Source organism: Hippocampus bargibanti, linkage group LG06 (genome assembly GCF_051943395.1).
Source record: "Hippocampus bargibanti isolate YZ-2025 linkage group LG06, ASM5194339v1, whole genome shotgun sequence".
Classification (NCBI taxonomy): Eukaryota; Metazoa; Chordata; class Actinopteri; order Syngnathiformes; family Syngnathidae; genus Hippocampus; species Hippocampus bargibanti.
This window is the reverse complement of record NC_142739.1, coordinates 10,686,455-10,711,890: the sequence shown is the minus strand read 5'-3', so window position 1 is coordinate 10,711,890 and position 25,436 is coordinate 10,686,455. Positions and strand designations below refer to the sequence as shown.

Sequence of the window (25,436 nt, the reverse complement as noted above, 5' to 3'; positions counted from 1 at the left end):
GTGGGTCCAGCAATTTCAGTGAAAATTACGAAAACTCTGTTATTGGAGTGGACACGTTTTTGCACATCAGCTGGCAGTGAATGCGTCAGTGGGAGGCGTCACACATCGTCATCATCAACATACAGTATCACAATTATTTTGTGTGGCCGCATGTCTAGCTATCTAACTATATAGCTATTTATAGCACAGTCAGCAAATAGTTTATCAGAAAAATAGTTCTGGGGATTTGGACCTGAAGTCTGCATTCTCCTTCAATTCTAAACCGTGCATGTCGTGAAAACTTTATGAGATCAAAAAGACTTAGATGAATGACAAGAACTAGTTCTTATTGTGACATTTAACCTATTTGCTATTGCAACAAGTCAAACATAATGCATGGTTATGAAGTTACATTTATTTGGTTTTGTAATATTGTAGTATTTGGATCATATTACTATCATATTACGATCAGCGCGTGCATTCACAAGTCTATATTTTGGCATCATGCAGAGGCTCCACCCAGGCCTTCCTTCCCCTCATCTCTCTGGCAAAACCCTCTGTGTGTGTCCCCTCCCTGCCCTCCTCACCAGAGCAGGGAGACCAGATCCCATGAATAATAGAAGCTCTCCCAAACTTAAAAAAAATGTAACTTATCATCCTGTTTAAATTTCCGCATCAACAGATACGTTTATGAATGATCATCATATTTAGACTATAATCACTTTGTCCCCAAAGAACTCCTGTTATTCTAGGAAAAGTGTGTTTATTTTTCCTTGTGTTTGCAACAGATCTGCATGGCTCGAAGTTCCCTCATCTTTTTATCCTCAGGTGTGGGTGGTAAAGGTTTTTTTTTTTACTTTGTGTACCGACTGTCCATGGCTCTTATACTCGCTGAGATATTTTCGACATGCTCTACTCAACAAATGCTTGGTATTGCATTAACCTCTTGGGGTGATTCTGTCAGATAATGAATGTTGCGTCTGAATTTCTGAATGTGTTAAAATATTCTACTCACATGTAATCTCATCGCCTACCCATGTGCTTATGAAGACAAGGGAGCATGTGCACTGCCACCCACGGGCATGTGTTGATAACATATTCCTATTGACTACCTACAATGTGTAGTATAAAAGAGTTGAGGATTCATTTGCCTTGGCGTAAGTAATAAATAATTTCGCCAAACCTTAAACGGAACATGGTAATTGGCTGACATGATAACACATGATTTGTTAATTTAAAGCAATCCTTCGACGCTGATCTGTACTTCATGTACACAGCCTTATTTTATTATACGAAAACCCAAGCTGTTCAGCCCTGTCCTGCAGTTTGCTGATCCAAATGAAAACACCTCCCTCGATTTATATATTTTAATCCTGCAGCCAAATTAGACAAATGAAATCCACAGTTCCAACATTTGTTTTGATTCTATGCCCTAAAATGGTGGTCTCATCTACACTATTTGGTACCTTTGCTGTCGATGTATCGTGTGTAGATCTGGGTTGAACTGGCTAAAGTACTCATTGGTTAGTTACTCAAGTTCTAAAATGGAATTATTTTCTTTTAAATTAAATCGAGGTACAATACATAATAGTACAATAATACATACATACATACATACATACATACATACATACATACATACATACATACATACATACATACATACTGAGACCAATGTAGACATGGATAAATCAACACTGTTCCACCTCGTTGTCAATAAAACGTTTGAGTCATCGATAATTGCGATATCCCTACACTAAAAGTGTATTTTACAAACTTGTACTTGTTTTGTTTTTCTGTAGGACTGTTCATTGGTTCATCTACCTACACTATCAGGGACCAACAAAGAAGATGGAGTTAAGATATTGAATGGGCGGTTAGGATGGCTGAAACCAGAGAGAAGAGGAGTTGCTGTATACCAAGAGATGGTCTATGTTTACTTACATCAATGTTGCTCCAGGACACATTTTAACAATGCCTTTCTCGGCCCTCTTGAATACCTTCAGGCCCATGCTGATCAGGGCGCTTTGGTGTGATTTGCCATCACCGGCCACAACGCCTTGTCTCTGACCTCACTGCTGCCATGTGGTTAGCCCCATGAGGCTCCAAGAGCCCTTGCGTGTGCGTCTGTGAGGCCTCCTCCTCCCTCTATGGAGGCTGAGCCCAGACATCCGGGTGATGGGGATTGCTCTGGAAGACAAGAGCAGCACCATGTGACAGCTGAATCCTCTTTTAAGTCTGTTCCACAGCCCCAACAGCCATCCAATCCTCGCCCAGTACACAGAACTTTGGGTCGACTGCAAAACCGCCAACCCAAGCGTGCTGATCTTCTTCGGTTACAACAGCAAGCAGTAGCATGGCAGCACACGGAAAACCCAGGTCCTTCAGGAGGCAGCTTTTTCTCTCCAGGTTCCGCATCGACTTCATCTTCTCTCACAGCATCCTCCACCGAGGTTGAACATGGCCAAACGCTCTCTTTACAGTCAAGCCAAGAGGCAAAAGAAGGTGTTAGCGCTCCCAGGAAAGGAGAGAAGAAACCCCAAAAACCAGGGAAATATGTGTGCACTTACTGCGGTCGTCCATGTGCCAAGCCAAGTGTTCTCCAGAAACACATTCGCTCCCACACAGGAGAAAGACCATATCCCTGTGCCCCCTGTGGATTTTCTTTCAAGACCAAGAGTAACCTATACAAGCACCGAAAGTCTCATGCCCACCGGATTAAGGCAGGCCTTGCATCCAGTCGTGATGAGCCCAGTTTGAGTGGGCTTGACTGCAGGGGTATTGGAGAAGATGTCGAAGAGCATACAGAGGGAGAAAGCACAGAGTCTGAAGATGAGACAGGCCACCACAAAAAATCTTCTAAGAAGATTTTGCCCCGACAGAAAAAACGTGATAAAGAGCTCCCAGGAGGATCAGAGGAGAGCCATAGGCCTGAAGATAATCAAGCGGTCAAACAAAGACTTGCACTGAGGCTTAGTGAAAGAAAACGTGGGCCAAAGGTTTCACCTGATGATCGCCCTTCATCCATGTCAACCTCGTCATCTTCTCTTGGCCCAGGCAGTAAAGGCAGCACAGAGTCAGGTTACTTTTCTGGATCAGGCAGCACTGACCTTTCCCATGTTAGCCCTCCCAGGGCCAGTGCCAAAACATACGCAGAAATCATTCTCGGGAAATATGGAAGGTTGGGAGGGCAGCAGCGAAGTCCACATCCACAGCATTCTCAGTCTCCCCTTGCCTCACTGTCCGGAACAGAGGAAAAGAGTGTTCCTTTTGCTGTACCAAAAACCCAAGTAATAGAACACATTACAAAGCTCATTACCATCAATGAAGCAGTGGTGGACACTAGCGAGATTGATAGCGTAAAGCCCAGGCGCTCTTCTCTGTCAAGGAAAGGTAGCCTGGAATCACCCAAATTAAATGCCCCCAAAGACCCTTACGCGTTTGATTCCAAGGGAGAAGCCCCTGGTCCCAGCGGTTTAAGGCAGCTTCAAAATCCTGAGAGAGAGCCACCAGTCACCCCGGCCTTGTCTACCCCTTGTCCCCTTCTCAGAAGCCGCTCAATGCCATCATCAAGCAGCCAATTAGAGTCTTCTGCTTATGGAATAAGATCCAAAAGAGGCTATCGCCTCTGCCATTCATTTGATGAGCAGAAGGCCATGACAACAGAGATTAATCTTGGTCATGCCCACCGCATGTTAAGGCGACAACCTGCAATTGAGGTTCCTTTGGGAGCTGAACTTATGCTGGAGGAGATTCCCCCCAACTCATCTTCTTCGGCCACTGGCACCGACACAGGTAGCCCTTTAGAACAACAAGCACCACAAAGTACTTTGAACTCATTAGAATGCAAAGTATGTGGTACATGCTTCCAGCATGGTGACAGCTACAGGGCCCACAAAAGTGTATGCGCAGGGGGGCCGACACAGGAACAGGAAAGTGGGGATGCAAGTAAAACCTGCAGAGAGGGTAGCCCTCAGATGATGATGCACTATAAATTCAGGGCCCTGGCGATGGCTGTAAGGAAAAGGAGGAAAGAGGAGAGTATAGAAGAGGATTTTCCAAGTCCTGGATCCGGGACCGCATCAGGAAGTTCTGCAGGCATCATTCCAGTTGCAGTTTCATCAGGACCCAACCAAGCACTCTCAGGTTCGCTCGCATATTGTTATCGTACTGCATTAAAAAAAGTATAATGTTATTCTGTGAAAGTAATAACACTTTGCATCCTCTTAATGATTCTCTCTTCAAACCACATAAACCAGGAAATCAAGTTCTCTCAAGAAGTAGTCAAATATATGAACAGTGAAACACTGTTTTGGACTGCACTAGTTCAGTGTGCAATATAAAATAACACAGGTGGCAAAATAGTTGTCTTTTTCTCGACTAATTGCAGCTAAATTTTCTTTATGTTTAGTAGAATGCATGATCTATATTTACATTTATTTTATAATATAATTGTCTAATCGTTCATGTTCATGTATGCTACAGTGTTTGTCAGAGAAAAAAATGCCATGGCCTCATCTATCAAAAGCAGTGAATTGTTAATTCATATATTTAAGATAAATTTGGCATGTCTGTTCATGGTAGATGTAGGTGGTACTACACGGACGGAATCGGGACAACAGCAACATCGAGATCGGAAGGGTGTGTCTGTAATCCAGCACACAAGCTCCTTTGAAAAGCAGGATACATCCTCTATGAAAAGTGAGGGCTCAGACGTTCAAGAGAGTCACCAAACACAACAACCCCGTCCAAAACCATCCCCTTCTGCATCTCGCCTCATCCGCCAGTCCAACATCCAAGTGCCAGAGATTCTTGTTACGGTGGAGCCTGATGCTGACATGCCATCCATGTCACTACCAGTGACTGCGGCGTCATCAAAGGTAGAATGATTTATCAAAACTTAAATGTTGTCCATCATGTGCAATTTGACACTTTTGTCTCAACTGTTCATCTTTCCCAGGTTGCAGAAAGAGTGGAGGAGTTTCAGTGGCCACAGCGTAGCCAGACTCTAGCCCAGCTCCCTGCAGAGAAATTGCCCCCAAAGAAAAAAAGACTCCGCTTAGCAGAAGCAGCGCAATCCTCCGGGGAATCTAGCTTTGAGTCTGTGTCACTGCCTCGCAGCCCCAGTCAGGAGAGCAGCATGTCCCACACTTCAAGTCTTTCTGCTTCTTTCGAAGATGCAACCCGGTCCGAGCCCACAGTCTGGGGCACCAGTAGCCAAAGCACTCAAATGTTGACTGTGCCATCTACTTCTCAACAACACAACCAAAGCCACAAGGAGATGAGGCGTTCAGCCTCCGAGCAGACCCCTCAAAAATCAGAGCAGGTTACAGACACCAGAAGCAAATCTTTTGACTTGGGATCTTTGTCCTCACAGCCTTCTGCATCCTCCTGGAAAGAACGACGAAAGTGTCTTCTTGTGAAGCACGCAACCTTAGGGGAACCTGAGCAAGAGGAGGGGGCCGGCATGGGTCAGTTATCCAGAGCAGAGAGTCCAAAGCCTGGGCCTTCTCACTCAAGTCATTCTCTTTTCTATTCAAGCTCCCACCTCGGCCAGGAAGACACAGGGAATGTCTTGCAGTTGTTACAGCCACAGATCCTCCCTCGAGATATTCTTCCTCCACATGAATGCATCCCACACACGTTACATGTAGGACAGATACTCCCAGTCACGACGGCGTCCCAGTTCTTGAACAGAACCTTATTACATTCACAACCGCTACAGGTACACCCAATACAGCTCAAAATGGCTGAACAAATGGGTATACCATTCCACCAGCTTCCTGCTTTAGTCCCTGTCCAGCTTCCTTTCAGTGTGAGTCAGTCTATGTACTTGGCTCCTACACCGTTACATTCCACGCAGGTCATTTCTCCTCCTTCCACAGAAGGAAGCACCTCTTACCCCTACCCACGGCCCCACATTGCAACCTGTGTGACACAGCTTACACCAACAGTGTCTCTCGTGGTGCCAGTCCGCCTCCAAACCCACATACCTACCTATACACGTGCCATGTATACCACCCTGTCCCAGATTCTGACCTCTGCTTGTCCACAAGACCCCATCTTTTGTACGGCCATGACAATCCTGGGCAAAGTGGAAAGACACAAGTTACAGAGGTCTTATTTGAAGGTCCCAAATCCGGATATCAAGATTAACCTTCCTGGGGAACTGCAGTCACCTTCTGTCGAGGAATATGGTCCATTTGGAGTCGGAGGGAGTAAACGGATGCTCTCACCTGCAGCCAGTCTTGATCTCAGTACTGAGGCTCAACGTCACCAGAAAAGAGTTAAAGAGGAAGCAGAAGGGGAGAGACACAAGCCTGAAGTAGAGGTGGAAGATGCAGACAACAATTTACATAAGGAGCAAGACAGTAAAACTGCCGGGGAACAACTGGAAATGGTTGAGAAGAAATCAGAGATGCTTGTGGTAACCCCCGTAAAAGAAGAGGGAGAGGACAATCCAAGGCAAAGGGAAATTAACAAGGAGGAAAAGAAGTCGGAAGAGTCGATTGTGAGAAGTCAAAAGGAAGAACCTCAAGTTAAGGAGATGGTTATTGACTGTGCAAACACCCGTTCGTTCCCAAGCTTCCACACACCAACCTCTGTCAACTGGTGCTACCTGAACTATGTCAAACCCAACCCAACTACACAAAGAGACCCTCGCACCTCAGTTTACTCAACCTGGAGTGTTAGTGGACATAACCCAAACTTGCCAGGTGTCAGCACTAAGATGGCCTTGTCTCTGCTATGCTCCAAACAGAAGTATAGCTCAGAGACGTACACCATTGCCACGACCCCAAACCCAGCCAAAATTAAAAATGCCCCCGCAAGTAGGAGCACTCCACGAATGTCAGAGGTAAATAAATGGATGGATGGATGGATGGATGGATGGATGGATGGATGGATGGATGGATGGATGGACAGACGGACGGACGGATGTATAAAAATAAAACATGCTATGGACGATGACAATCTAAATCTAATTCCTTTCTGATGACAACAAATAATAGTGGGGTTTGAATGAGTTCAACCATTTCAACTCCTGGCAGAGTTGTGCACAAAAATGTCACAATTCCTGTTAAAAGGTTATTAACTCATTGACTGCCATCCACAACTTTATTCGGGAATTGAAAATATGATGTAGACCGCCATTCCCGAATTTGTTTGGGTTTTGCTTTTTAATGGTTGGGTGCCGATAAAACGCTGGCCAGACCTCCGGCAATGTTTTTCCCTTCCACAAGGGCAGCATTTCCCCTTTTTCCATGTTAGCGCTTTGTTCTAGCTTCAGCTGCTGTTAAAGCGCTATATAAATCAATATGTATGTATTGCATTGTATTTTGGACAGCCCGCCCATATAATTTAGAAATTAACTTTTTTTTCTGATGAAAGAAGTGAGTCCAAGGTTTCTTCTGCTGCATTGACTGTGTATGTAGTCCTAAAACTCATGGCAGTGGGCAGGTCTGTTTGATCTGTGATGGGGTTAGGTGTCCCAGCCACCACGAGTCTCCTTGTCTAAGTGACCATGCCACATAGACAGTAGGTTATTGTAGGGCTTGTCTACCTACGCATGTAAAGCCTGGACCCAGCAGATTGCGTGGAGGAAACCACCAGACTGGTTCAAAAGGCATGAAGGTGGGCCCAGCAAAGCGTTGTGGAGTGCAAGTAGGCCACAGTGAGACACGTAGAACACTGTGGTCATCCACTGCATCCCGACCCATCCCCAGTCGTCTTGACTCTGTCTTGCCACTGAATTCTGATGGGCTGGGACGAGAGAGTGAGGCAGACGACATTGCGCAACTCTCCTTCACTTTAATCAAACTCACGCGCAAGTCATCTTCACCACCCTCCACTCCAGTGAAGATGGTCATCTCCATCTCCATTTCCAAAGAGGACGAACACCAGTCCTAAAACTCAATATTCTGTGGGTCCTGGAATTCAAGTGCCAATGAGAAAAACCCTAGCACCGGAGTGGACACATTTTTTCACATTCATCATCAGTGAATGAGTTAAGCAATGTGTTGCGAAGAACAACCTCTTGACAAAAATGAAACAAGTAATCATGCGCAATGATAGCAATGCCTCACAAAGCTTTTATTCTGAAGTTGGCTCTCTGAAGCTGTCACTATGGTGGCTCCCTTGAGACTGGCCCGACATACAGTATTTGTGTGCAAAAACCCGATGACAGTCTTGAACCAAAGCGCAATATTCTCTGTCCAACGCTCATGCGCACTGGCGTACCACTTTTGTGCAGCCCAGACTATATGTCCAAAAATGTATGAAAATATGGCATTGCCTATTCAGCTGCAGTTTCGTGTTAAAAAAAACACAGATAATCAAATGGACCTGGGAGGTGACCTTAAGATACTGAGGAAATAATGACACAAAAATATTAATCAATGTACTTTGTCTTTTTTTCCACCATGTTTTGAATGTAGGTACATCCCATCCCAGCCTGTTCCTCCACGGATGTAACAGACCACCAGCATGAAAATGAGGAGAATAAAGAGACGAGGGAAGAGGAGGCACCTTCCACCTCAAAACACTGCGAAGCATCTCGTGTTCGCATCTTTGAAGGCGGGTAAGAGCAATTGCTTCTCATTCAACCACTGCGATGATGCATTCACTTGTCACAAGCGAATCTCAAAGTCTGTTAACAAAAGCAGTGCACAGGAAAGGATAGGGACTGGGAATAGATGTAATTGTAGCTGCTGCCAAGTTTTCCCCGCTCTCTGCTGGCACAAGTCTGAGCTTCAGAGGGGTTCATTTTGAAAGATAACAGCATGTTTGTGCATGCGCATGCTGCCTTCACTTCGACAATCTCACGAATGCCTGAATTCACCAGTTATATAATACATGCAATTGTCATGTTGAATGTGTGTGTGTGTGTGTGTGTGTGTGTGTGTGTGTGTGTGTGTGTGCGTGCGTGCGTGTGTGTGTGTGTGTGTGTGTGTGTGTGTGTGTGTGTGTGTGTGTGTGTGTGTGTGTGTGTGTGTGTGTGTGTGTGTGTGTGTGTGTGTGTGTGTGTGTGTGTGTGTGTGTGTGTGTGTGTGTGTGTGTTTCTTCAAGCGTGCCAATGCTTACTCAGCTCACTGTACTGTGTTCACAAACTGTGTGTCGTTTCCATGAATTCAACAGTGATCTTTTTCCAGTTGAGCCTGTCTTTTGCAGGGTTTGCTCAAGTTCAAGCTCAAAGGTTTACCCAGGATGTGTACGGTAGATCTCTTGACAACAAAGTAACTTCAGAAATAGACACGATTCAAAAGGAAGAGAAGGAACAGATGGAAAGGATCAAGTCATGAGATAGCTAGAACAGTACAAGTTGATTGGTGATTGATCTTGTCATAAAGAAATTTTAACCAAAATGGAATGCACCATTTGACTTCAACCAGCAAAAAATGAATAAAAATGCAAAAGGGACATTTCACTGTCCATGTCATGATCTGGTTGGCGACCAACGGGTGGCACTGTCGGCCCCGCCTGCACCTGCACAGGTGATGGTCGTCCCGAGCCTTGGCGGACTGTCACGTTCGGATTGGCGACCACCGGGTAGCGCTGTCAGCCTGCCTGCTGCCTCGCAGGTGCTGGTCGTTATCAGTGACACTTAAAAGGACTCCCGGCACGACCATCCGGTGTCGGGTCATTGTTGGATGCTTTGTATGCAATTGTGTGCATTGTATGCTGTGCATTTGTTTGTTTAAACTTGGCGGACTCTTGGTTTTCTTTTGATACTTTGTATTTTTCTGTTCAGATGATTTTGATGTTTTACATTTTGTTCCTGCTGACTTTATTTTATTACAATTTGTCAAACACAGCCTCTTGCTCCCTCCTGTCTGCTTTTTGCGATCCACACCCGCCATCACCACCTTGCAAAACGTGACAGTCCATATTTCTTCTGCTCTTTCCTTTTGATAATACAGTGATACCTCAGCTCTCAATTGATTCCCAGAAATAGTGTCTAAGGTGAAAAGTTCATCTGCCGAATATTTGTTTCCCATATGAAACCATTAAAATTAGAATAATCCGTTCCCAGGTCCCCATAGAACATAATTTTCTACTAAATAAGTCTTACAACTAAACAAAATGTACCTTATTTTAGGTTTAATATAGGTGCTATTGTATTTTAATTAAAGACATAAACTGTACTCTATAATAAAGTTGTTTTATTTACCTTTGTGATGGTCGTTGATGTCATTGCCTCTTGATGATATCCGAGTTAAGTTGCTGTGCTTTCTCGGCGAAAATACCCTCACTCACACTGTCCCCTGCTAGCTGCTTTCCGTTAATCCAAATAAACAGAAGTTTTTCAACCTCTTCTATTGCCTGAGACCGTTGCTTAGACAACACAGAAACACCCTCACCCTTAATAGCTTCCTTGTTCTTAAGTATGGTAGCAATAGTCAACTTAGCGTACTGGTACTGGGACGCGAAGTCAAACAAACGCACACCTCAATTATCTCCTTCTTCTGCTCGACCGTAATTTTCTTTTGTGTCTTCTTCGGCTTAACACTAGCCTTTGGTGGGGTCTTTTTCGCTTCCATAATAGCAACAGTACTACACTTGATAACAAACCATGTCTGCACTCATAGAAAGTGGGTGTGGAAAACTAGTCCGCCAGCCACCGTGGCACTGTTTGTCCATGTGGTTTGGTGTTCATCCCCCGAAAAGTAGTCCGCCAGCCAACGTGGCGCCGTGTGGTTTGGTTCATCCGCCGAAAACTAGTTCGTCACCCGAGACTATATGCTCGTGAATTTAATGTTTGTGAGGCAAAAACTTCATGAGCTGAAGCGTTCATATGCGGCGGTATCACTGTATTTCAATTGTGAATGACTACCTCACTAAACTCAAGGTTGATTCAGAGATCTGTCTTTCAGGATAGAAATGAACGATTTACATTTTGATTGTTTGGTAACGTGCACATTGATTCCCAATGTCAAAGTTGTAAACACTGGCAAATTGTTTCCACATCTTTTTATGTTGATGAGTTGTGGTGATGGGATTTATTATTTCTACTGCTCTTTGGGGAAAACGGTGAAAAAGTAGACTAATTTCAACATATTTGCCGTTTGAATGTGATGCTCTCCACACAAAACTAGCCTGGGGGGTCATGCCAGGTTCTGCCTTGTTTTTCTGGAAAGATTGTAGGACATTTTTATCTGTAGTTAGGAAAATACATGTCAGTATACAGTAACTTGCCCCTGAATCATTAAAACACGATGGCACTCTTGAGACAATCCTGGTGCCTTTTATTGTTGTTGTTGTGTTTTTTTTGGCTTATTTTTTCGAACTTGCCGTTGCTGCTGCTGGTATATAATAGAAAGCATTGACAGCCCGACATCTTCCAAATCTGGTTCGTGTCCTTTCACTAAACACAGTCAGCACACATTGGCTATTTACAATATCAGAATGGATTCTGAGTGTATGTGTTTGAGCATTTTTTACAAGACGAAAATTCATTCAGATGATTCACAAAATACCTTTTGAGAAACATCTGGATTGTGTATACATACCTTTATATAAAGAAACCCAAATGTGTTGCTTGATTGGTACTTAGTGTCTATTTTGGGTTGAGGGCTGTAAGTAGGCTTCCCGTCCCTCCCTTTAGCGGTCAGTGGGGCCACCCGAGCAGATAAATAGCTAATAATGAATCTGTGTGTGTGTGTGTGTGTGTGTGTGTGTGTGTGTGTGTGTGTGTGTGTGTGTGTGTGTGTGTGTGTGTGTGTGTGTGTGTGTGTGTGTGTGTGTGTGTGTGTGTGTGTGTGTGTGTGTGTGTGTGTGTGTGTGCGTGTGCGTCTGTGTGTGGCATTTGGCTGAATGTAGAATGTTCCACATCTGCTTTCATCCTCCCATCGTACCCACGAGCATGTTTTTGTTGTCCCTCATTAGCATATAGTTTTTATGGGGGCAACATGCAGATGTCCCATAAACCCATCTTATTTACATTTTTAACCCTTAACCCGAGGTCCTATTACAGTGATTGGCTTTGAAATGTTTGTTTTTACTTTTTTGTATTTGTTTTTTTTTCTCCCTTTACAGTATTTAATGGAGTAGACCCCGCCAGGCCAAAGCATTAAGTACACCTGCACCACTCAATGCCATTCCAATCTTATTGGTGCCGTCGTTAGACATAAATAAATAACAATTTCTGCAAGATGTTTGTGTCTTTCATGACCACTTTTGATTCTTGCAGCCCAGGGCAGATTTTATGATGCTGAAATCTGATTGGATAAAAAAAAAACACAATTTCTACAAGCTGGGCATCCATGACACTCACTATGAAATGAAGACAAAAGACCGATGGAAATAAATAAGTTGTAAATGTGGGTTAGTGCTTTTGATGGTGTTTAGATGAGCTGAGTAGGATCTAACTCAGACATGGGCAAACTACGGCCCGCAGGCTTTTCAATCCGGCCCACTGAATGTGTCCAAATTATAGTAAAAACAGTGTCTGAAAGTCTGAAAAAGTTAGCGGACAACAAGGCAGACAACTCTAAAAAGTTGCCTGCCCGGCCATAAAGAAAGACGAGAAATCGCAAAAAAAAAAAAAAAAAACATTGTCGCAAAGTATATAGTTTTTTTTAAATTAAGGCTTTACCTACCACAAATGCTACCTTGCTTAATTTACAGTAATCCGTGGCTGAAGATTTTGCTCCAGTTGTCATTTACCGTCATGGTGCACAATGCATTGTTTGCGTTGCGTTGTCTGCTACAAGCCACTGAGCGCCTTTCATAACTCTCAAGTACACTTTACAGTCACGGTATAATGTAAGTTCACCTTTTGTAGCGACACAAATTCTGTTAGCTTCTTTCGAATCTTTCTTCTGGGGCTAAGGTTCTGTGCATCTACTTTGGAAAATGATATGCAAATGCACGACCTTGCTTCGGACTTTCCCAAGCGTTCTTGGGAAAGTCCGAAGTACGAAGCAGGCTTCTGATTGGCTGCTGTGCCGAGTATGATAATTTCAACTGTAGGTAGCCTATGTCTGTGTGCTTGGCAACGGTACACGTGTACTGTTTGCGCATGAAGGCGAGCGAGGGCGTCCCTGACGAGTTTGTAGAGTGCGCGGTCAGGACAATCCATCCATGATTTTGCTGAGTTTAACACAAGTAGATATTATTGCGCTTGAGTATTTCGTTGTGTAATAATATGTATTGAATATTGAAAATGATTCCATTTTTCAATAAATGTTGATTTCATTAACTTTCCACTTTCGATTGAAACTTATTAAAAACAGACGCAATATTGATAAATCACAGTGCGTATGTTATTTTAATCTATTTACATTTCCTCCTCCCAGTATCTGCAAAATAGTATGTAAATGCCATATCTTGCATTTTCCTTGAGACAAATTTATGAACTGATAAGGGCTATTTTTCACATTTGAAAGACTGTTAATAAATCAATCAAAAAACATCCCTTTCATCCCTTTGCTGCTGTGAAATGTAAATTTCTCCACTGCAAGACTAATAAACGCAAATCCAATCCAATCCAAATTGGGTTGTAGTGTTCTTACTGTGCTATGAGGTTTGCACACACTACATTTAAAGGACAACCGACATCACTTTTTTGTTTCCTAACTGACATCAGAAAAATGTTTTATAGCATCTAAAATACCCAAAATATGCAGTATGATATTTTTAGTCAAATGAAAAACACCAATAAAAATCACTTAAATTGTGCTGAAACTGCAAAAAATCGAAATCGGAAGTGGCCAGTTTCACGCCAAGACGTCTTGCCTTGCTCGAGAATCAAAACAATGGCTTCAGATTCAAAGAAGATGCTTTCTTGTTACTCATCGAGTTACGAATATGATTCAAATAGTTCTGAAGAGGAAAGCATACATGTTTGTGGTGGAATCTTTGTAAAATACACTCAGTAGAAGTCATTTGAACCAATTTGACAAATTATGGACACAACTTGTCCGGAGACGTCGGTTGTCCTTTAATGCTTTAGTATATCCGGCCCAAACACTCCCTCCAAATGCCCCTCTGTCAAATTTTAGAACGCATTGTGGCCCGCGAGTCAAAAAGTTTGCCCACCCCTAATCTAACTGCACACAACTGATTTGATGATTCTTTTTATTTGTCTGGTAATTATTGTCATCTCAATCAATTGTGCAGGTGGAGCTAATGTGGTCTGGCGATGTCTACACTTTATTGTTGCTATTTCTATTTTTTTATTTTGTCTTGATTTGTGATAATTGATTTCCTGCACTGATGAAGGCCCCATGCTCTCTGTCTGCTTGGTTTCAAATCGGTCAACTTTTCAAATGGCGTCAAATTTGACAATTCATAATGATTGTGAAAGTTATTTTTCGAGCACTTTTCAAATGGCGTCAAATTTGACAATTCATAATGATTGTGAAAGTTATTTTTCGAGCCCTTTCGATTACCACTGCGACTGTTTTGTAAGTCAGAATATATTTTTCACCCATTGAGGATCCAGGCAGCGAGATGAGCGATTTGTCCAAATATTCAAGCAACATTACTTGGTGAATGTGTGACTTTATGTTGTTTCTTTTTCCTGTATCAATTAACGCATGCCCATCCCGTCTGTCTGTCAGGTTTAAGTCTAACGAAGAATATATTTACGTTCGAGGGCGTGGCAGAGGAAAGTACATATGTGGGGAGTGCGGCATCCGCTGTAAGAAGCCCAGCATGCTGAAGAAGCACATCCGAACACACACTGATGTCCGTCCGTACATTTGTAAACACTGCAACTTTGCCTTCAAAACCAAAGGTTAGGGGACGGTGAAAGAGATATTTCAGTTTTGTCTTGTTTGTCCACTATTCTGTCCGTTAAACGAAATCCATTAACTGCTTGCATTTTATCTCTGTCGTCGAAAAAATGTCCTAGTTTTCCTTGCCCGGTGGAAATTGGCACAAGTTTTAATGTGCTTTTCATGTTCCATTCGCAGGGAACCTTACCAAACACATGAAATCAAAAGCTCATGGGAAAAAGTGCCAGGCAATGAGAGTGTCTGAACCGTCTGCGGATGAGCCAGAGACCCAGGAAACAGGTATGATGGGGGTAGGTGTTGGCAGGTGGGGTGAAGAAGTGTCGCTCTTCTGCTCTGACAGCTTACGCAATCGTTCTGTACTATTCCCCAACCTTTTGCCCTTGCATGAGAAAAGAGGCCCAGATAAATAAATGAAGAATGAAGAGACTTCTTGTTTTTGCACAATAGCATCTCCTTTACCAGCAAAGCCTCATTATTCCTCTCCGATTGCCCTTCCACCATCACCTCTACTTTGCTGTCAGTCAACGCTTATCACGTACAAGGATGCGCCATTGAGACTGCGATTTCATTCATTCCATCCTGACATGGTTTGTGAATAGGAGTGTGATGTTTTTTCAACCAGAGTCTATTTATAACGCAGCGGCAGTGGGTTATGGATTCGAAGCCAGTTAAAGTCTTGTTACCTTCGTGTTCCTACAGCGAGTTCTTGCACGTAATATGTAGTGGATGTTGCTTCGTGTGCATTTTCCAAGTTAGTGCAGGCCTCTGCCAAAGTTCGAAGCCGTTTCAGGGATTTCCCAAGGTTACACTGTCAAAGCACATTTTCTTGCTCACGTCGAGCCAAGGGTTCATTCATTGAAATGCAATGAAAAACAAAATATGATTTTCTTAGCATTCCGCCGTGTTTTAACCATTAAAAATGAATCAGGTTCAACTAATGGAAAATTTAAATAAACTGGCTTTCGATACTCCCCAAAGATAATTCAGTCATTCAGTCTTTTCTTCCTCCAAAGGATTTGTATCAATGGGATTTTTTTCTTGCCTCCACTGTTTCATAAAAGCTAAAAATAAATAAAATTACACGTTTTTTATTAGTTTGCCAAGATGGAAATGTAACAAAATTCAAAAAAAAAAAAAAATTACCATAGATCAACAAATGGCTATGAATTCTCATTTTCAAGACCCAGAACACTGCTGTGTATGTGCTCCCTGTACTGACCATACGCCTTATAATCCAGTGTGCCTTATATCTGGAAAAAGGTTTAAAATATGTCATTCGTTGAAAGTGTGTCTTATAATGCCCTATAGTCCGGAAAATACAGCACCTCACAGTTTATCCTTGGCATACTCTGTAATAAAATGAATGTGAATAGAAGTGATGTAACTAATAGTGGGTTTATCTTTTTTAGCAGGGACAGGTGAAAGGGAAGAGAAACAGTTTTCCAACACGGAGGAGTCAGAGGATGACGATGACGATGATGAGGATGAGGGTGACGAGGACGACGATGATGCGGAAGAGTCTCATGATGACCCTCATTCCTCCTGTTCATCAGACACCCTGGCGTCAACAGGGGGTCGGTCCAAATGCAGCGGTCGTTCTCGACAGTGTACTCCAGAGCCTGAGCCTGTCAGTCTCAGTACCAGTCCAGGCCCGGAGGCTTCCCACAGAGGGGCTTGGCACAGTATACGAGCTGCCTCGCCGGGCAGCAGGAGAGCTTTGTTCTCCAGACGGACCTGGAGAGCCTTCTCCCCCAGCAGCGAGAGCTGTTCCCCCAGTCACACCCTCTCCCCCCGCCTGGAGCTGTCCTCACCCATGCACAGTCTGTGTCCGAGAACTGAGGTACCGTCCCCCAGCCAGCAAGTGTCACCTTCCCCTGAAAGAGGACCGTCTCCCATCAGGCCCGTCTCTTTGCTACATCCCAGCTTGCCCGGCTCTTGCAGGTTATCACAAGCTGGGACTCCGCCCTTGCCTATTAGAGTGCAGCAGAGGACCCTTGGAAGCCTTCCTTGGGAACACCACTGCACAAAGGGTACTCATATGAATGTAGTAAGTTCTTTGAATTTACTGTCCTCGGTCATGTGCATTTACTGCTCATTATTCGTACTATGCAGACAAAACAGTATGTTTTTCCTGTTCTAATTGCATTTTTTATTATACAGTCAAACCTCGGTTTTTAACCATAAACTGTTGCAGAAGTCTGTACAAAAACCGATTTGGTCAAAAACTGTCACATCCTGATTGGCGTCAGGTGCGCGCCCCTCCCCTCCCTTCTACTCCGGACTCACGCACCTGATCCCAATCCACTGATTGTGCCTTCTGGCTATAAAAGTCACCCGGTTAGGCTCGGTATTCGCCGGTGTATTTCCTCATTCCACGCCCTTGTCGCCTCACAGTACGCAGGTTGGTCCCACTCTGCAGTCGTTGCCTCGCTTTTCTGTTTTGTCACTTTATGTTTGTTCCTGCGTGTCTCAGGAAAGCTCTCCATCGAGTATTTTGGATCCAGCTCTCCTTTTTGTCCGACGAGAACTGTTGCCACACCTTGTTCGGACGTGACACAATACACCGGCCACCATGAATCCCACCGATGGAGACAAGTTTATGTCCGCATTGTATAGCGGATAGCTTGAACCAGCTGGAACAAGAGATCGCGGAGCTCCGCGGTACGATGTCCATGCTGGTTCAATGCCTTGAAGAGGTTGAGACACGTGCCGCGACTTTGACGGGGCTCCACGCCCCCTCAGTAAGCAGTCGCGGTCTTCCCCTACCACACCCAGCACGTTATGGAGGTGAGCCAGGGCGGTGTTCGACCAACAACCCTGCGTCTACGCCAGCAACAAGGCCAAGGTTACGTTCATCACCAGCCTGCTCATGGACCAGGCGGCGTCCTGGGTGCTGGCGGTCCGGGAGTCCCAACCCGAACTCTGCGCGTCATACCCGGACTTCGTGGCCGAGCTCTGCCAGGTGTTCCACCACCCGGTTATGGAGTGCGAAGCGGACGGGCTACTCCTGCACTGCACGCAAGGTACGCGTTCAGACGCCGAATATCCCATCGCCTTCCGCATAATGGCCGTCCAGAGTGGCCACAACCATCGGGCGCTGAGAGGAGTGTTCTGCCGCGGAGTCACCGCCGTTGGCGACCCGCGACACGGGCACAACTCTCAACGAACTGATCAGCGTCGGCCTCTGTCTCGACACTGGTCTCCGGGAGAGGAAGCGTGAGCAAGGTGGCCAGCAGGCATGTCCTTACCCAGCAGCTGCGAGCGGGCCCGCAGTCAGGAGGGAAGCCACGAGCCGATGCAGGTGGGGGGAGGGAGCGATCGCGCTAACCCCGCAGGAAATCGTACTCAAGGCCCCCTGCCGAAGACCCCTGGCGCCGGCATGTCCCGTCCCAAACAGCGACAGCGGTCACCGTCTGGGTCATCGATGACGGCACACGTTACGCGGTTGGAGTTGGACGACGAGTTGATTGGCCCGTCCAATTCCCTGGCGGTACGGGTATTAGTGGATTCGGGGGCTGACGGGTGCTTTATCGACCCCCAACTGGCATCGTCATTGGGCTGCGGCATTGAGAAGCTAACGACCTGGACGGCCGACTATTAGCCAGGGTTACCCGCACCTCTAAAACTCCGGCTGTCGGGCAACCACGTCGAGCATCGCCGTTTCCTTCTCATGCCCTCCCACAGCGTGCCGATCGTGCTGGGCCTCCCCTGGCTCAGCACCCATGACCCTTCCATCTCTTGGGAGGGCCCCACCATAGAGCCCCACTGTTACGCCAACTGTCTGGGGTCGGCTACGGCAGGGCACGACATCTCCCGTGGCGGCTCGCCCAAGGAGATTTGGCTCGAGGGCGTGCCGCCATGCTACCATGATCTGCAGGAGGCGTTCAGCAAAGACGGCGCACAATCCCTGCCACCTCACCGACCGTATGACTGCGCCATAGACCTACAGCCCGGGGCTCCACTACCGGACTCCCGACTTTATCACATCTCTCACCTGGAACAAGAGGCCCTCTGCACATACATTGACACCTCCCTCGCGGCAGGACTCATCCGACCATCGCATTCTCCGCTCGGCGCTGGGTTCTTTTTTATCGAAAAGAAGGACAAGACCCTGCGTCTGTGTGTCGACTACTGGGGTCTGAACGACATCACCATCCGTAACAAGCACCCGCTCCCCCTCATGAATTCGGCCTTCGCACCCCTGGACACCCGACGCTGAGGGGCGTTTATCCGCTGAGGGGCGTTTAACCGCCTCCGACACACCTTCACTAACCCCCCTTGATTACGCCACCGGACCACGCGTTCGCGGTAGAGGTGGACGCGTCGGAGTCCGGGGTGGGGGTGGTATTATCCCAACGCTCTCCGGTTGACCAGAAGCTCCACCCGTGCGACCTCTTCTCCTGCCGTCTCAGCCCTGCGGAAGCTAACTACGACGTGAGAAACCGGGAACTGCTTGCGCTCATCTTGGCTCTGCAGGAGTTGAGACACTGACTTGAAGAGGCTAAACATGCCTTCACAGTGTTCACCGACCACAAGAACCTGGCGGCAATTCGGTCCGTCAAGAGACTGAATTCGCACCAGGCCCGGTGGGCACTGTTCCTGACCCGCTTCAATTTCACCCTCACCGACTGCCCAGGATTGCAGAAAACCAAACTGGACGCCCTGTCACGCATTCACGAGCCGGCAGAGAAGGAGGAGGTTATCACCAACATCCTGCCGGCGCAAAACATCCTGGGTGCCCTTAGGTGAGAGGTGGAGGAGAAGGTTCCGGAGGCCCAAGGTGGTAACCCGGTTCCCAAGGGTTGCCCGGTGGTTCGTCTATTCATCCCCCCCGCACTGTGTGCTGAGGTGCTGCCCTGGGGACACCGTCTCCAGGGTCGCCTGTCACCCTGGAGTCAACAGGACGATCCACCTTATCAGCCACCGCTGTTACCCACCCAGGAGGGCCAGGTAGCGGTCCCGTCTATTCAACACCACCTCAGATGGGCCCATCGGGTGTGGAAGGAGACCAGAACCGCCCTGTCGCGCACGGCGTCCCGGAATCAGCACATCGCGGATCGTCGCTGCCAGGCACCGGCCTACCAGTTCGGGCAGGAGGGGTGGCTGTCCACGAGGGATCTCCGGTTGGCCGGGACATCGGCCAAATTTGGGCCACGGTTCGCGGGCCCCTTGCCTATCAAGGCCGTCCTCAGCCCGGTCTCAGTCAGGCTCCGGCTGCCACCCACGATGAAGGTCCACCCGGTCTTCCACGTGTCCCTCCTCAAGCCGGTGGAAACCAGCTCCCTAGCTCCAGCACTCCCCCCCTCCCCGGATGGTGGACGGCGACCCAGTATACACTGCGGGGGATATTGGACTCACGGCGCATGGGCAGGGGCTTGCAATATACGGTCAACTGGGAAGGCTACGGGCCGGAAGAACGTCAGTGGGTTCCCCGCTCCTGGATCCTCGACCCATCACTCACCCGAGCATTCCACTCAGCTCATCCCTCCAAACCGGGTGGGCCGCCTGGGGGCGTTCGTTGAGGGGGGGGGGACTGTGACATCCTGATTGGCGTCAGGTGCGCGCCCTTCCCCTCCCTGCTCCTCCGTGCTCACGCACCTGATCGCAATCCACTGATTGTGCCTTCTGGCTATAAAAGTCACTCGGTTAGGCTCGGTATTCACCAGTGTATTTCCTCATTCCACGCCCTTGTCGCCTCACAGTACCCAGGTTTGTCCCACTCGGCAGTCGTTGCCTCGCTTTTCCGTTTCATAACATTATTTTTGTTCCCTGCGTGTCTCAGTAAAGCCTCTTTTGAACCTATTCCTGTCTTCATCGAGTATTTTCGATCCATCTCTCCTTTTTGTCGGACGAGATCTGTTGCCACACCTCGTTCGGACGTGACAAAAACAGAAACGTTTCCCATTATAGTTGTATTAAGTTCATCCTGTCTACTTGATATCTAACTTAAAACAGACGAAGGCGGAAGTATACGCCGAAACATGTCAAGTATTTGAACACCTACAATACACTCTGTAAGAAAAGAATCTGTTTTAAGTTATTTCCCATTATAACGGTTGTAGGCATACATCCATCTATCCATCCATTTTCCAGACCGCTTAATCTTCCTTATGGTCGCGGGGGCTGCTGTAGCCTATCCCAGCTGTGTTCGGGCATTAGGCGGGGGAAACCCCGAATTGGTCGCCAGCCAATCACAGGGCACAAAGAGACAAACAAATATCCCCACTTACACTCACACTCACACCTGGGGACAATTTAGAGTATCCAATCAGCCTTCCATGCATATTTTTGGAACCTGGGAGGAAACCGGACGACCCGGAGAAAACCCATGCGGGCCCGTGGAGAACATGCAAACTCCACACAGGGAGGCCGGACCAGGACTTGAACTCACGACCTCTGCATTGTGAAGTTACCCAAATACCGGGCTCCCCCCAAATTAATCAATGTCTGATTTTTTATTTTTATATGTACTGTATATATAAAATCGTGACTGAATACTACAAACACGCCTGCTCACAATGGAACGCTACACGAGATAATGTGTCGGTCACAATGAGACCGACACAAGTAAGTGACATATAAGGAAGCGGAGGGGAGTCGAATGGTGCATTCAGGTGCACTCAGTTTGGTCATGAACCAATTTTTGGTTATAAACCGAGGCAAAAAAAAAACAAATTTTTGGTTGAAAACCGAATTGGTCCAGAACTGAGACATTCGAAACCGAGGTTTGACTGTAATCTATTTTTGGGGACAGTTCCAGGAGACCAAACCAGGGCTTGACCAAAATCTAGAGGGTGCTGAGAAAATAATTTAAACATCTATTTTAAAATATAAAATAAAATGCTGGAGTGGCTTAATTGGGTCTGCACCGTTTTCTGATGTGATGTAATAGCATCTCTTTTAATATGGGTGTAGTACCACCCTGTCTAAGCAGTCCCTGACCAAATGGCCAGAGCAGTTGGGGACCGCTGGTTTTAACGACATTCACACAATGCTTGTTTCTGCGTTTTTCCCCTTCAGGACCAAGATGGCACCGCAGCGGATTGTCACTCAATCACAGACACCTTCTTGTTCCCGCCTGCTTTCCGTCTTTCTATTTGCGAGAGTTATCCCGGCCATCAAGCGACGGACAACATCTTCAGCCACCTTCCCATGCACTCCCAACAAGCCACGGTCCCTTATCTGATGATTCCCATCGGAGGGATTCAAATGGTACAAGCCAGGCCAAGGTCGAATCCTTCCACGCCTATGTCCATGATGTCCCTTTCCACGGAGGGGCCATCGCCGGCCAGGCTTGACTCATTGTGGGGCAGGTCCCCAGGACCTCATGGGATTAGGACTGCTGGGAGTGACTGGTCAGCAGACCATCAGGCAGCAGGAGTCAGCCAGTCAAGGCAGTGCGGTGTGGGGACACAAGTCATGTGTTTCAAACTGGAGTTGGAAACCACGGACTCAAAGCAATATGGCAGCTCACAAAGCTCCGCCCATACGTGCAGGCTTGCTCTAGAGTCGAGTGAACGCCACAATGAAGACAGATGCTCGGAGGGATCTTTCGGTCAAGCAGCCCCTGTATCTTTGTGCCCGATTGGACAGCAGGTAGATGCTGAAGGCACAGTGACAGAAGATACAGCTCGAGAAGACCGCAGCCCCTAATTTAATGCATTTCCAACTTGCTTTTTAAGTCGCTACATTAGTTTTGTTTTCCAATGACTTTCTTCTTTTTATACCGTTTTCAATACTATTGTTAATTTAAATGTTTGTTCTTTGGCAATATTCAGGTTTGTCATAAAAAAAGCACTTTTTTCTTTGTGAAAATAATGTTTCTGTAAATGTATATCTAAGAATTATAAATGATTATATACCCTTCTTGTATCTATTGATACTGATAATGCGACTGTCTGGTTGAAGATGTGATAAGAGTAATATGAACATGTGTACAGTAAATGACCAAAATTTTAAATCAAACTTAATTACCTGTTTCACCCCCCAACCCAACCCATCCCCAGTATTACTACAATTATAGTTATTTGTGCCTTTTCTGTCCAGGTTTGTGTTTTCAGGCATATTGTACAGATAGCTAATGAGAAGGCTGTGAATTTTTATGTATGACTTTTGTGTCATTTAAGGAAGATTTATATTTGGTGTTCTGTTTTGTTCTTAATACTCTTGCTTTAATTCCAGGGTCACCAAGAGTCACATTGATTGATATGTTGAAGGAGCACCAGAAACTCGTCAAGAGGAAATGCACTGAAGTTCTATTTTTTATTGTAAGAGGCGTTGGATGAGAAATCTCTTTATTGGAAAGAGCACTCCTTATTTATTGCTATTTGATGACAATGATCGTTGTTGCTTTCTTTTTTTTACTGTTTGTGAAATGGGGAAATACTGTTTCTTTTTTCGTACTTTTTTCTGATGTTCATGCAATTTGAATTGGGGACAAAGATGAGGGATGTACCTTGACTGGTTCTGGTAGATCAAGTGCCCTGCAAATTTAAAACACCAAAAAAATTGCAGTCATTGGAAAAAAAAATAAAAATACTGCACCAAAGACCCTTTTTGTTTTGCCTTTTTATACAGTTAGAGTTGAGAGTGGAAGTGTATACCCAAGGACCTAAAAGAAGGACCGTGTCTCTAAAAAGTCAACACCACCCAGGAAAATGCAAGAGTATTTAGTAAAGAATAGTTATTTTGAACAGTCTATACATATGGCACATCTTGACTCTTTCAAAAGAAGTCATCAATTTTGAAGCAATTATTTTCTTTATATGGGAAAGTTGTTGCGTAAAAGTGATGTTTTTATTTATTTTTACCTTCTGGGATACACATGAAGATACCAAAATTTCCCCTATTTTGTATAATAAAAATATGCCATTAAGCATGATGGGTCTGCTTTATTGGTGATGTTCAACATATACATTTCATGACATAAAAATGATTTGTACCAAAATGAAACACATTTTCCCTTTTTTGACCTTACGTACTTGTGTTTTGCAGCTATTCATTGGCAGTATATTGGATTTTGGATTTGGATTTGCCTTTTAGTCTCACAGTGGAGAAATTTATATTTCACAGCAGCAAAGTTATGAAAGGAATGAAAGTAGAAAAACAAAATACAGGAGCTGCTGGAAAGGCAGCCACTCTTGTGGCGCCGTCTTGAAGTCAAAATAACAAAAAAAGCTAAATAACAAATAATATGACAACACAAAGACAGTCATTCATTCTTCAGCACTTTCTGTACCATCTTTGTTATATGAAGCAGTTTAGTTGCTTTACTATAGTTTACCCTACTGATGAAACTTTATGTACAAGAAATTCAGACAACACATTTTTTGCTAGTTGCTGACTAACTTTTCTAAAAATAAAACGCAACACGGTTTATCAGGAAAAAAAATCCTGAACAATATCGGAGTCAAAATCTGATTCTTCATTGATGACTATATAACATGAGATTGACTGAGAGTTTTGAAAGGCGTTTATAAATTAAATGTATTATTAATATTATTATTATTATTGTTGTTGTTGTAATAGGATTAGTGGTTAGCATATCTGCTTCAAAATCGACACATGCCGGTTTGAAAAGCAGCCAGAATACGAATGTGATTGATTAATTCGAAAATAGCCAAATGAAAATTATAAGAGGGAATGCTCACTTTTTACGGAAGAGGATTAGGAAGAAAAAAAATATGGTTGGCAAAATTCTGACTTTAAAGTCAGAATTATTTTCGTTGCGACTTTAAAGTCAGAATTCTGACTTTGTGACGTTCGTGGAGCTATTCAATTTTGGCCCCGTAGCGTGTACAGTACGTTAAGTGTGGCTCGGAAGACAGGACATACAGTAATGTTGTCACCTAACGACTTTTGCGTGGCCGAGGAGTGTCGGAAGACATCCTTTCTCTTTTGGAGGAGCAGAGAGTGAGTAAACAGTGCTTTCTGTTTGTTTCGTTTAACGGCCGTTGTGTCCATAGTTAACGTGCTCCGCGGTGCTGATAGGTCCGTCGCTAGTCTGAATACTGTATAATGAATGGATGTACCCGGTTTACATTCGCGAATAAATTGGAGTTAGAGAATCACTGCGGTTAAAATCATCGTAAATTGAACACACTGTAATCACACGTTCTGTCGTAGTTCTGTGTGTACATCGTTTTAAGTACTGTTGAGGAACACGCACGCTTCAACGAAGTCAAATGTTGATGAACTGCTCTCTGAATAGGGACTTTATTTTGATAGTTGCATGTTGTAAGGCAAATATTTCCCAGTCATTTTCAAGCATCAATGTACTTTTGTCAAATCCTTAACAGTTTTCAACGTTTTAGAGTTGCAACATGTTTGCATGTGTGTTTGATTTACAATTGTTGAGATCAGTATTACATTTGTGCTTCTTTTTTTAAAATGAAGTGATTATATGTTATGATGATTGAATACACTATGGCATTGTCTGCTGGTCAGGCAGCATCACCACCCGGGACAGAAAAAGACTGGAGCGCTTTGTCAAGCGGGCCAGTTCTGTCGTGGGGTGCTCGCTGGACTCTCTAGAGGAGGTGGGCAACAGACGGACGCTAGCTAAACTAAAAGCTATGACGGACAGCCCCTCCCACCCCCTCCTGCCCATCCTGACAGCTCTGGGTAGCTCCTTTAGCCAGAGACTATTACACCCGCGCTGCAAGAAGGAGAGGTACCGCCGCTCGTTCCTACCGACTGCTGTCAGGCTTCACAATTCCC

General features: G+C 45.3%; 1 protein-coding gene across 4 annotated transcripts in view; it reads left to right on the top strand.

The window, feature by feature from the left end:
* hivep3b (HIVEP zinc finger 3b) overlaps positions 1–25,002 on the top strand; it is an 83,019-nt gene extending 58,017 nt beyond the window's left edge. For 3 of the 4 annotated variants that reach the window (XM_088998121.1, XM_088998119.1, XM_088998120.1), the window contains 8 exons: positions 1,782–4,125; positions 4,564–4,859; positions 4,940–6,835; positions 8,415–8,557; positions 14,541–14,716; positions 14,895–14,996; positions 16,127–16,764; positions 21,738–25,002. In XM_088998121.1, the coding sequence (XP_088854247.1) occupies positions 2,130–4,125; positions 4,564–4,859; positions 4,940–6,835; positions 8,415–8,557; positions 14,541–14,716; positions 14,895–14,996; positions 16,127–16,764; positions 21,738–22,370 (5,880 nt within the window). In that variant the 5' untranslated portion in view covers positions 1,782–2,129 and the 3' untranslated portion in view covers positions 22,371–25,002. The remainder of the gene's footprint in view (positions 1–1,781; positions 4,126–4,563; positions 4,860–4,939; positions 6,836–8,414; positions 8,558–14,540; positions 14,717–14,894; positions 14,997–16,126; positions 16,765–21,737) is intronic. The other variant, XM_088998123.1, reaches the window with a different exon arrangement.
* Positions 25,003–25,436: the final 434 nt, after the last annotated feature.